Genomic DNA, 12,647 nt, shown 5'->3' with positions numbered 1-12,647 from the left:
CAATCACGACGTTCCCCCACTCCTAAAAAAATTTATAGTAGGGATAAGCAAAACCTGATTTTTCTTCTCCTACAAAATATTGACCAATCAAAACGTTCCCCCACTCTGAGTGAAGAGAGGAAAGGAAACTTTTTCGTTGGTGGGGGACCTGAGTTTTAGTATATATTCTCGTGCACAGAGACTAAACATCACTCATCGTTCAGTCTATCAGCTGTAGTGCGCCCAGTCTTAGAAACCAACAAGTAAGTTTTATCATATATTTATAAATTTTTATTAACTTATTGATATTATCATTGTTTTTTAATTATTTTTTTAACTAAAAAATAACTTTTCCATTTACAGATATTAAAAATGGGTTTTGCAAAAGCAAAAAAACTTCAAAAAGCTAACGAACGCAAATCATTAAAAGATTTTAAGAGAAAAGTAGTTTATAAAATTACTAAAGTAGCGAGATTTCCAACATCAAAGTATGGTCCAGCGCTAACAGTTGAAATCAACAATGAAAATTATGCATATCTACCAAAAAGATTTGCTACACATTTTAATCAAGATGATCAAGAATTTAAGGAGCTAGAAAATGCTGTCAAGAAAGGAACACTAACCATGGTTCTTGATGGTGAAAATAACCAAGATGTAATATTAGATGATAGTACATATGATCTACGTGATTTCGATGATGATGAGGAAATGTGAATAAATAAATAAATAAATACACTAAATCAAATTATTTTCGTTTGTTTTTATTTAATTAAAACCATAGGTTACAATTAATTTATGTTAACTTATGTACTATTCCACTTATTGGTCTATATTCAATTATTTTATCATGTAAAATTAAGCAATATGCTGTCGTTCCTTGAGGAAAATTTTCTTTTGATTCAAATTCCAAGCGTACATCTACAGCACCAGTCTTCAAAAACTCATTTTGTTTACTACAATCAATAACAATTAATGGAGATTTTTTAATAAAATTATCTTTTGTTACTAAATCTATTTTTGAGCCATAGTAAGACTCTGCAAAATTAGCATACATATCATATAATAAAGCAAATTGATTTTTTTCAATATCAAGATTCAAATTCCCATATGGAAAAATATGAGAATTAAGATAAAGTTTAACATTTGTTATTTTACAATGATCAAAATGTGTTACATCTTTTTGCCAATCATTTTTTCTATTTGATTGAAAACCAAGAATAACATAACGTGGCTTTTCCAGTTGAGTTGCAGTTTTCACTGTCCATATATGATGAGTTGTTTGTGGCAGCAATGGATACTCATATAAGTCCCACGATCTAAATCCAATAGAAATGACAGGATCTTTTTGTATATATTTCATTATATCAATTTTATTTTTGTTTGATAACATTATATACGGTACAAGCCATTCAATTTTTGTAAGTTTTAAATCAAATTCTGGCATATTAGGAACTCTCTCATTATCTCGTACGATCGCATTCAAATTTGAACGTGATCGTATCATAATGAGTTCATGTTTCGCATTGACAATTTTTTTTTGATAATCTTCAGCAAAGCCAAAAATCATATTTAATGGAACGCATATATCAAAATATCCATCATCATTTATCAATTTCATACCATTTTGATTTATCCACCCTGCATTTTCATAATTCATTCTTGAACTTAATGATAAATAATTTTTCATTGTAGATGTTATACCAACATTCTTTGATTTATCAATTAAAACTCCATTTAATTCATAACGCATTTCATCAAACAAAAAACACATAGCATTATTTACTAACGTTAAAGAAAAAATATGGGCAAGTGGATCTTCTGCATTTGCAGCAGCATGTTGTTGCGTTAATTTTCCACTCATACGTATATAGCTTTTTGATGGTAGAACAAACAAATCTTGATTCTGTATTGATATTCTTATTTCATCACTATTATCGAAGCTGGTTGATCCAAATGACTGATGAGCATGTAGCTCATAGTTGGATATTTCATTGTTAAATTGAACTGGCGCGTTTATATCGAAAATATTTTCATCACTCATTTTGACGTGTAAAACAATTAAGACAAGTTATATTTATCCAATTAAAGTTCCAAAATTTTTTTTTACTTTTAGACCTAGACTCTGCAGGTAATTTATATTCTGAGGTGTCAACTTCTTGACTGCTCGATTCAGACTGACTAGAGGTGTCCATGATGTGCTGCTTTTATACGATGCCCCACGTTTTATAGCGCGTGAATTGAAGCAAATTCCCATTCCTATGATTTTACGTGTAACGTAATGGTTATTGTTTCACCACGGAAATTTACTAATTTTCCGTTTTGATCAACAATTTTTAGTTGTAAATGATCAATTGTTTTAACGATAATTGGTAAATAAATTGGATTAGCTGGTACTTCAATTATTTTATAACCAGGGGGTACAGCAGGAAAAAAGTTATATGTTGTATGAACTTTTTGTTGATTCACGTAAGCTCCTGTTGTATTGTTGCACTCGATTCTCAATGTATTCACTTTTAAAATATTAATCGGGTAGTTTGATTCATATTTTGTATCTGCCCTCAATAGTCTAGGTGTAAATCCTAGTAAACGTGCTGGTGATTTTGGTTTTACAAAATCAATATCTCTTTCACTTGTTATATATGAATGTAAAGTATTTCTATTATATGTAATTTTGATTCCATATTCTTCTAAGTAAGCAGCTAAATCATCTATTTCATAACTTCCAGCTGGTATTTCAATTTTATCAAAACCGTTAAAATATGAAATTATATTATTTTCATGATCGATATTTGGCAATGAATTAAATGATAAAAATGAAATTAGTGCTAATGAATAATTTTTTTCACTTGATAATTGTATTGGTGGAAAGTAATCAGTTTCTAAGACTGAAGATTTACCGGTGAGAGTTAAAGTGAACGTTTCGTTCATTGTCAAGGTCGATAAATAACTGATTAGAAATTTTCTTTTCTGCCGTTTTTATAGTTTTCCTGTGAGAAATGCGAGACATAAATGTCCACAATTATACGTATTCCAATCTTGATAACGTTTATAATTATAAGTGATGCTACCAACATTAAGATAACTGACAAGATCTTTCGGTGGTTGTAAGTTGCCAAAACTATCAAAGTATATTGCTGAATTTTTATTGAGTTTTTTATATGCTACCCAATGTGTTCCAGGATTCCTCTTATCATCTAAATTGATGATTCCACACTCTTGTTCCCATGGTCCAAGTCGTACCAGTTGATGAAGCAAAACCAAATTCGTTGTTTATATTTGATGATGTTGCAACTGAAAAGCAGGATCATATAAGAGCATTTTTTTGTATGGGAAGGCACAAAGCTGTTGAGTCTTTTTATTTATGTCAATCATATGCACGAATACCAAAACATTTAATACGTGATAATATCAATTTTTTAATAGTCTTTCCACAAGATGATACAAATTTAAAGCATATACATCACGATCACGTTAATATTGATATGGAGTATAGTAAATTCCATCAGATGTGTGTGGATTGTTGGAAAGAAAAATATTGCTTCCTGTGTATCGATAAAGATAGAGATATAGATAAAGGGAGATATAGAAAAAATTTTGACTGCTTTATAACTATAAATAACAAAACAATTTGTTAGATTTTCTCAGTTAATTGTAAAATCGCAAAGGATCAACATGCCTCTTTGTGAGCAAGAACTAGTTGATGAAACAAAATTTTTAAGTGAAATTGAAAAAGTACAAAACGTTATTCGTAAAAAATATCAATTGATAAAATTAGGGAAAGAAAATATATCAGATGCTGCAAATGAATATCTTAAACCTGTTGTCACAACGCTCAACAAATTAGCTGCACAACTGCCAACTACAACGGTTAGCAAAAAATTATTAATTGATGATGATAAATCATTTCCAGATGAAAAAAATACGAATGATAAAAAAAATAATTCAACACATGAGGACAATTTTAGTACTTCTGATATTGAAGAATCAGTTTATGAACAAGAAGCTGAATATGATACTGCTGATGAAGGCGAGGAAACATTTGTGGAAGAATCAAATAGAGATTTAATAGATGATTACTTAGGAAAAATCAATAGTATACAGTGTGATAAAGATTATGGTGTAAAAAAAGTAAAATCTGACTACAAAATTGGAAATGCGAAAATTTTCTTTAACGATGATGAATTAAATATTTTTGATACACCATACAAAATAACACCTGGATTAATGGAATTATTATTTATGAAATCACCAGACAGAAGAACTATTACTGATATTGATGAAAAAAATTATAATGAAATTATTAATAATACAAATGCACATCATCAATATCATAGATCTAATATGCCAATAAAAAATTCAGCATCTCGGAAATACATTGATTTTATTGCACCTCATAAGAATGATAATAATGAGCATTATGGTACTGGATTATTACCAACGGTTATGACTCTTAGAAAAAATAATCCAACTAGAGTCAATTATATCTATTGGGACGATCCGAATGAACTTGTTGATCGATTACGATTATTAGTAGCATCAAGAACAGCTGGTAATCCGAATCATGATAATGAGATCATGTCAATTATTGAAGAGTTGAGAGAATGTGGATTAATATATTAATATATTAATATAAAAAAAATCAGTCTGTATACATCCGTCAGTGAACTATGACTGATTATAAAAGAGACGTTGTGCGTGAGTTACACGCTCCAGCAAGAAAAAATTTTTTACGACGTAAAGTTGATATTCGTGATAAGGATGAAACGTGGCAAGCTGATCTTGTTGAAATGATTGAACATTCAAAGATCAATTCTGGATATAATTATATTTTAACAGTCATTGATATTTTCTCAAAATTCAGCTGGGCTGTTGGACTCAAAAATAAAACTGGAAAAGAGGTAACAGCAGCAATGGAATCAATATTCAAAAAAGGTCGAATATGCAAAAATCTTCATGTGGATCAAGGAAAAGAATTTTATAATTCAACATTCAAAACAATGTTAAAAAAATATAATGTTCATATGTATTCAACATTTACTCATTTAAAAGCATCAATAGTTGAACGATTCAATAGAACACTAAAAAACAAAATGTTTTTTGAATTTAGCATGCAAGGAAATTATAAATGGTTGAAATTGCTGCCAGAATTAATTAAAAAATATAATAATACAAAACATCGCACAATTAAAATGAAACCAGTTGAAGTTGTTGGTAAAAATATTAAAATATTAAAACAAACTGTATTTAAAAGTTTAAATCATTGTCATGTTAAAATCAAATTTAAATTAAATCAACATGTAAGAATAAGTAAATATAAGCATGTCTTTGATAAAGGATATAAACCAAATTGGACAAACGAAATATTCACAATTACTAAAATTAATAAAACATCACCTGTAACGTATAAGCTTAAAGACTATCAAGGAAATCCAATACAAGGAAGCTTTTATACTGAAGAGCTACAAAAAGTTCGACATTCTGACATTTATTTGATTGAAAAAGTTTTGAAAAGACGAGGGAATCAGATGTATGTAAAATATCTTGGATTTGACAATAGTCATAATCAATGGATAGATAATCAATAAACTAATAAATAAAAAAAAGCAACGTGTATTTATTTTCTAACAATAATTTTCATTATATACATTTATACAACTTTTATTTACATCATTCATATTTTCTTTTAAATATACTTTTACTCAAACACATTCGTTCAACAGGTATATATCCCCAAGGCAGAGTGTCAGTTTCACCATTAGTTAACTGTCGTTTATCATCTTGCCAACTGAGAGCAATTTTTTCAATTGTTCTTGTTGTTACTTCATGTTTATGTGATCTTATAATATTTTGTTGCTTTTTTAAAATAACATGATTAATTAAACAATTTTTATAATCATCGAAAGTTATTTGTCTTACAGTTGATCTTTTGACGCCCTTTGCTCTCATATGAACACGTTTTTTTAATGAATTATTTTCATCCGCTATAACATAAGAGTATAATTTACTTCGTAAACCAATGAATTCTTTCATTATTTTTCCATTATTCTCATCTTTCATAATACCAATAACTTTTTTATTTTTTAATTGAATTCCATATTGATTATTTTCTGGATAATCAGATGTATCAAATTTATCAGGATTATTACGTATTAAATCGTATGGATTATGACTAAATATGTGGTAAACAGCAGAATCAGTATCACCATATAAATACTTGACTTTATCTTCATATTTTGGTTTTATGAAATTATAATGGAAATCATACATATATGTTTTTGACATTTCCAAAATAGAAAATCCAAGATAAATTGGTTTATTGAAAAGTATACTTGTTGGTTTCATCTCAATTATTACAAGATCGTCAATGATTAAATGACTGTGAAAGTTTGGCTGTGAGATATAAAATCTTGCTCCACCTCTACCACCATATTTTTCTACAAGTTTTATGGGTTTACGAGTTCTTACAGACTCTAGAGTTTTACCATAAATTGCATCAATGAATAATTTTCTAAGATCTTTCATTACTGCACTTGCTTTTCGTAACTCTGTATTAAGATCAATATAAGATTGAAGCCATGCACTTTGTTCAAATTTTAAAACACGATGAACTTTAGTAATAATCATCCCCAAAGAACAATATTGTTTTAAATTCCGGTAATGGATAACATAATTTTTTTTATTATCTAGAGTTGCCAGTAGTTTTGGAGTTTTACTTCTAGAGGTGGTTTTTCGCGTACTGGTGCTAAAGGAAAATCTTTATGATGATGATGCAAACTTGCAGGATAATCTAAATCAACTTCAAGAATGTATCCATATTTTGAGTTATCAGCAGTTGAATTTAATATTGAAATATCAAAATTATTAATCCATTCAAATTCACAAGTTGGAAGATATTCTCTTATTGCTGCTCCATACATATTATTTAAATCAAAGTACATTAAAAATGACTCTTCTTCCTCTGGATTATATTCACTGCCCATATATCGATTATTTGCTTTTCCATATCGATTTGAGACTTGTGATAAACCACCTCTTATACCTTGCTCAATGAACAACATCATTTCAGGATCTGTCAACAATTCTAGTTCAATCTGAGTATATCTCAACATTGCACTAAAACTAAGTCCAGGTAGTGTATAATAATGTGCTGGATCTAACTTATATGTATTTAAACAATCAGCTCTGAACCTTTCAAAAACATCAGCTGGAAGGGCAACATCAGTTTGTAAATATAAATCAGAATATTCCCCAAGTGTTTTTATATTGAACTTTTGCCAAATATTTAGAGCATGTGCATATGCTTCATCTGAAATATTTTCTTCATTCAATTTTGAATAAAATTGATCTTTCGATGGAAGTGTTGTATCATCAAATTTTTCCCATTTATCAAGATAATCATATGGAAATACTCCCTTTTTTGTAATTAAATTGAATTCATCATCATTTTTACAGAGACTTTTTGTTATTAATTTTTTATCATCATCTAGATTATTCGATAATGAATCTATTGAACTTGCCATAAATCTGTATGAATCGATAAATCTAAATCTTATTCTTGTACCCTTAACACGTTTTGTAAATGAAATATATCTTTCTTTATTGATTCCAAGTATATCAATTTTACCTGCGAACTGGTTTTTTAATTTTTTGATGATAAAATGTGCATCATAGCCTGTGAGGTTATGAAATACTACTGGGATAATACATGATTCTTGATAATTAATATTGCATATTTGATGGGCGGCACCTCGGTATTCTGAGGTCCAATGAGAATGATCTCTTACTCTTACGTCATTTTTCGTGAAATTTTTATCACAAATATGACATTTTTTAGCATTTAAAAATTGTAATTCTTCATCTCGTGTGAGAGACATTGGTTTAATATCATCTATTATTTTATTGACTTGATGAGCAATTTGTTCAAGCTCTGTAATGAACCATTCAATTGAATTTTTACCTCTATGAAGATTGAACTTGGAAAGTGAGTCATCATAACTACACTTTAAATAATATGCTGCACTACTTCGAACATGTTTTTGATAAATTTGATTTTTTTCAAGTTCTTCACTCTGCACTTTTTCCAATAAACATTCTAAATCACCATAAATTATAAATGGTACCGATATCTGATGTTTATAGCTTAAAAATTTTAAAATATTATTTTTAGCAGTCGGTAATCTCATTGCACTTTGACATTTTTCACTACATAATTTTTCATGATTATCACAAGATTTTTGTGATTGAAAATGACATAAGCATCGATCACAAATTATTTTCTTTCCATTATGTTTAGAAATTTGCGCACTTACTAATCTCGATAAATTTTTAATCCAAGCGAAATGATATTGTGATAAATTTTTTTGCGAATCTAACTCATCATCATCATCATTATCATCATCATCATCATCATCATCATCATCATCATCATCATCATCATCATCATCATCATCATTTTTTGCTTCTTCATCTCTTTTGATCATTATAAGATGAATTGTATTCAAATTAGATTCATTCTTGCTAATATAATATGGAACAATCCTTTCTTTTCTACGTTTTTTATTTTTTTTTCCTCATCATCATCATCATCATCATCATCATTCTCTATTCCAGAAATATTAATTTTCAACTTATTTTTTTTTTTCAAAAATTTTGATTTTTTCCCATGTTATGGGGAAAGTGATTTCGCTACAATTTAACTCATCAATATGTTTTTTATATTGACTCACACGGTCAGCATGGTTAGACACCTTGTATAAACATGCTAAAACTGACCAAATAAAACATAAATTGTCTGAATTTTTAACATTCACAACTGAATGAGTTTTAATTATCCATGATGGCATTTCAACGGAAGATGAATTACCACCTTGCAGTGGTATGTATTCATTTATTTGTATTTCAAGATGGAGGATTTCATGCAGTTTCCAACCAGATCCATTTAATTCAGCTTCCTCAACATCTTCTAAAAAATGTTCAAATTTTTCTTGAAATAATTGACTGAGATCTGATGATTGTAAAACCTCAAAACTACCTTCACTGAAATATTTTGTTTCAACTTCCACACTATTATCAGCTGGTTTTTCAATTTCATAATTCAGAGCTAATACAGTATTGACTTTGAGTACATTTTTATCTTGTAAAATAAGAGCTATCTGACTAATTAACATTTCTTTAGCATCAGAAAGAAAGTCTTTTACATTCTTATGTTTTAAATTAATTATAATGCTAGTCTTCATCCTGTTTCTGAATACATTTTCTAAATCTTGCTATTCAATGTAATTTTCAGTAGTATCGTTTGATACATCAACTGTTGAAGATGCACCTGCACCTCGTACTTGCAAACTTTGTAATCTGAATAAAAATGTTGTTAGTATTCCCACTGTTGCCTGAGTGCATTTTTTATGAGCACCTGACACACACATGATTTATTATAATTTGAAATATCTCTGCGTAATGAAACAATTGTAGAATTGATTTCATAGTGATCTGGAACTTGATGTAAACGTTCAACTATTTTTCGATAATTCTCTCGAAGTTGTTTGCATTGTGCGTTTAAATCCATTTTATTTTAATATTTGCTGATTAACCTAAAAATCAAAAAAATATTAATGTAGAATGATTGCAAGTAAACAACTATTGATAATTGACTTAAAAAATTTCCAAAAATATGTCAAAATTGCAACGATAATGATGGATTATAAAAAGATTTTAAGGTTATTTTTGTATAGAAAAATATTCATGTAAAATGATAGCTAGTGAAAATCTAAGGATAGTTTATCAAAAAATTTTATAAAATATCTTAGGATTATTCAAATACTCATTGATTATTAAGTTGTGGTTAAGACTCACCTGATATTTTTTATATAACTATATATATATATATATATCGTTTTGACAGCAGACCACAATAATATTCGTTTGGTTAACCTTGAAAAACGAAAAATATTAATGTAGAATGATTGCATGTAAAAATCTATAGACAATTAACTTAAAAAAATTTCAAAAAATATTTAAAATTGCAAAGATAATGATGGCTAGTGAAAATCTAAGAATAATTGACTTGAAACATTTGGAAAATATTCAGAAATTGACAAGATAATGATGGATTACAACAAAAAAATTTTGAGGTTATTTTTTATAATGAAAAATAACAACCTAGTGCAAAAGATATCGTTGAAGAATGATAGCTAGTGAAAATCTAAGGATAGTTTATTAAGAAATTTTATAAAATATCTTAGGATTATTGAAATACTCATTGATTAATAAATTATGGTTAAGACTCACCTGATAATTTTATATAACTATATATCGTTTTGACAGCAGACCACAGTGAATTTGTTAGAAGAATGAGTTGGATGTGCCATCATTTATATAGCTTTATCCCTACTTTTTTGTTGAACACTAGCGACACCATCACACTAGCGTCACCTTTTTTTCATATACAACTAGCGAAATTTTCAATAACTTCTATCAACACTCACAAAAAAAAAAAAATTCAGAATCAGGAAAATATTTCATATGAAAAAATAAAAAAACCATAGGATTAATTAAAAAAAAAAAAAACAACATACTTGAATAAAATTTGAAATTATTTATTTATTTATTTAATCATTATTTAATAAAACAAATAATCTTGTGACCACATTGGGTCACGACAAATTCGTCCCCTTCTGGACCTCTCACTCGGCGTATAGGAGCAATTGTAGAAATCTGCATCCTCGACCCTCCGAACCAGCTCCTCTGGTTCTAAAATGACGGTGTCTGCATCATCATCATCATCGTCATCTTCATCATCATCATCATCACTAACCAAGTCAATGACAAGAATATCCATTGAAGCATCCTGATCATCATCATCATCATCATCATCTTCATATTCTTGATCATGCGTGTCTCTGATTACTGTAAAGAAAAAAAAAAACAACAATGAATTAAAATATTTAATTGGAAAAATAATTGAAAAATAAAAAATAATTAAGAAAATACTTACAATGAATTACATCATCATTATCGCTGATCAAGTCAATAAAAGGTATGTCCATTGAAAGATGCTGTAAAAATGATCAAAAAGAAACAAAATATAAAAACTAATTGAAAATTTAAAAAACTACTTTTCGTACTAAGTATATGAGTTAAAAAGAATTTTTTTGTACTAATTATCAAAGCAATACGTATAAATCTACTTATCATAAAAGAAAAAATTTTTTTGTACTAAGTATGAAAGCAATACGTATAAATTTAGTTACCATAAAATAAAAGAAACTATTTGTACTAAGTATGAAAGCAATACGAATAAATTTAGTTACCATTAAAAAAAAGCAAATTACAAAGACCCAAAAAACAAATTTTAAAGACTCTAAGAAAAAAAGCAAATTTTAATGACTCTACTGAAAAAATAAAAGAAGCAAATTCCAATGACTCTAAACAAAAGCAAATTACAATGACTCTAAAAACAAACTTCAATGACTCTAAAAAAGCAAATTAATAAGACCCAAAAAAGAAATTTCAAAGACTTTACTGAAAAAAAAGCAAACTTTAAAGACTCTAAGAAAAAAAAAAAAAGCAAATTTTAATGACTCTACTGAAAAAAAAATAAAAAAAAGCAAATTACAATGACTCTAAAAAAACAAATTTCAATGACTCTACTGAAGAAAAAAGCAAATTACAAAAACAAAAAAAAAAAAAAAAAAAACAACAAAATAGAGGGAATGAAGGAAGAGGAATTGTTATTGTTTTTTGTTTTTTGAATTAATTGATATTTTCCTGCGTCTATACCTCCTCATCCGGTTGAATTTCCTCCTGAAAAAAAGAAATGAATTAACATAAAAAAAAAAAAATGATAAATGTACGAGAAAAAACTAATCAATTACCTCGTCTTCGCTGGCTACCTCATCGTCAGCATCATATCCTGTATCCTCTTCATCTGCAACAAAAAAAAAGAAAAATATGGATTAGAAACTAAAATTAGTGAAATAAATGAAAATAATTAAAAAAATAGAAAAATAAAAAAATTACCTCTGGGAATAGAAATGGGAACGATGATGACTTCCATTGGTTGCTCCTCGTACTCTTTCTGCAACCCCTCGAGCGTTAAAATCCTACCTCTGAAACGCTGCTTCAAGAGCCTCTTCCACGAACATGTTCTCTGAAAATATAAATAAATAAAATAAAAAAAAAAATTTTTACATTTTCTAATGTATTTCCTTTTAATTTATTTTATTTAATTTTATTCTTTTTATATAATTAATTAGCTGTTTTTCTATTATATTTTTTCTTTGCAAAACACGTGCGTAAAATTGCACGCGTGTTCAGAAAAAAAAAATATAATAGAAAAACCGCAAATTTATTTAATAAAAAGAATAAATAAAATAAATTAATAGAAAATACAATTAAATTAATAAGAAAAACTAAAAAATTAAAGAGAACACGTGCTTGAGTGATGCAATTTTCTCATGCATGCATTCTAAACATTCTTTTTGTTTTTTCACATTAATTTTATATTTTTTATTATATTTTCTTTTAATTTATTTTATTTTATTTATTCTTTTTATTTAATAAATTTGCAGTCTTTTTTATTATATTTTTTCTTTGCAAAACACGTGTGTAAAAAAAAAAAAAATTGCACGCGTGTTCAGAAATGAAAAAAAATATAATAAAAAGACTGCAAA

The 12,647-nt window shown here is 27.8% G+C and overlaps 2 protein-coding genes across 2 annotated transcripts; one reads left to right on the top strand and one right to left on the bottom strand.

Annotated features, from left to right (window-relative positions):
* Positions 1–212: 212 nt before the first annotated feature.
* LOC122859574 lies at positions 213–693 on the top strand. Its single transcript, XM_044163241.1, has 2 exons — positions 213–242; positions 343–693. Exon 2 carries the CDS (start codon positions 352–354, stop codon positions 691–693), a length of 342 nt encoding a protein of 113 aa, XP_044019176.1. The 5' UTR covers positions 213–242; positions 343–351.
* Positions 694–10,594: 9,901 nt separating this feature from the next.
* On the bottom strand, positions 10,595–12,093 carry LOC122859888 (nucleolin-like). The gene is made up of 5 exons (XM_044163571.1): positions 11,995–12,093; positions 11,850–11,902; positions 11,755–11,778; positions 10,970–11,030; positions 10,595–10,881 (listed from the first exon to the last, which is right to left on the bottom strand). Exons 1-5 carry the CDS (start codon positions 12,029–12,031, stop codon positions 10,595–10,597), a joined length of 462 nt encoding a protein of 153 aa, XP_044019506.1. The 5' UTR covers positions 12,032–12,093.
* Positions 12,094–12,647: the final 554 nt, after the last annotated feature.

Source organism: Aphidius gifuensis, linkage group LG6 (genome assembly GCF_014905175.1).
Source record: "Aphidius gifuensis isolate YNYX2018 linkage group LG6, ASM1490517v1, whole genome shotgun sequence".
NCBI classification, from domain to species: Eukaryota; Metazoa; Arthropoda; class Insecta; order Hymenoptera; family Braconidae; genus Aphidius; species Aphidius gifuensis.
This window is presented reverse-complemented; position numbering and strand designations above follow the sequence as displayed.

What these genes read in the sequence shown, in the direction of transcription:
- LOC122859574 (XM_044163241.1), top strand. Translation starts at nt 352, where the DNA reads ATGGGTTTTGCAAAAGCAAAAAAACTTCAAAAAGCTAACGAACGCAAA.
- LOC122859888 (XM_044163571.1), bottom strand. Translation starts at nt 12,031, where the DNA reads ATGGAAGTCATCATCGTTCCCATTTCTATTCCCAGAG. An exon ending in TCCCATTTCTATTCCCAGAG is followed by an intron (nt 11,903 to 11,994) that starts GTAATTTTTTTA and finishes TTTTTGTTGCAG; the next exon opens with ATGAAGAGGATACAGGATAT. An exon ending in AGGTAGCCAGCGAAGACGAG is followed by an intron (nt 11,779 to 11,849) that starts GTAATTGATTAG and finishes TCTTTTTTTCAG; the next exon opens with GAGGAAATTCAACCGGATGA.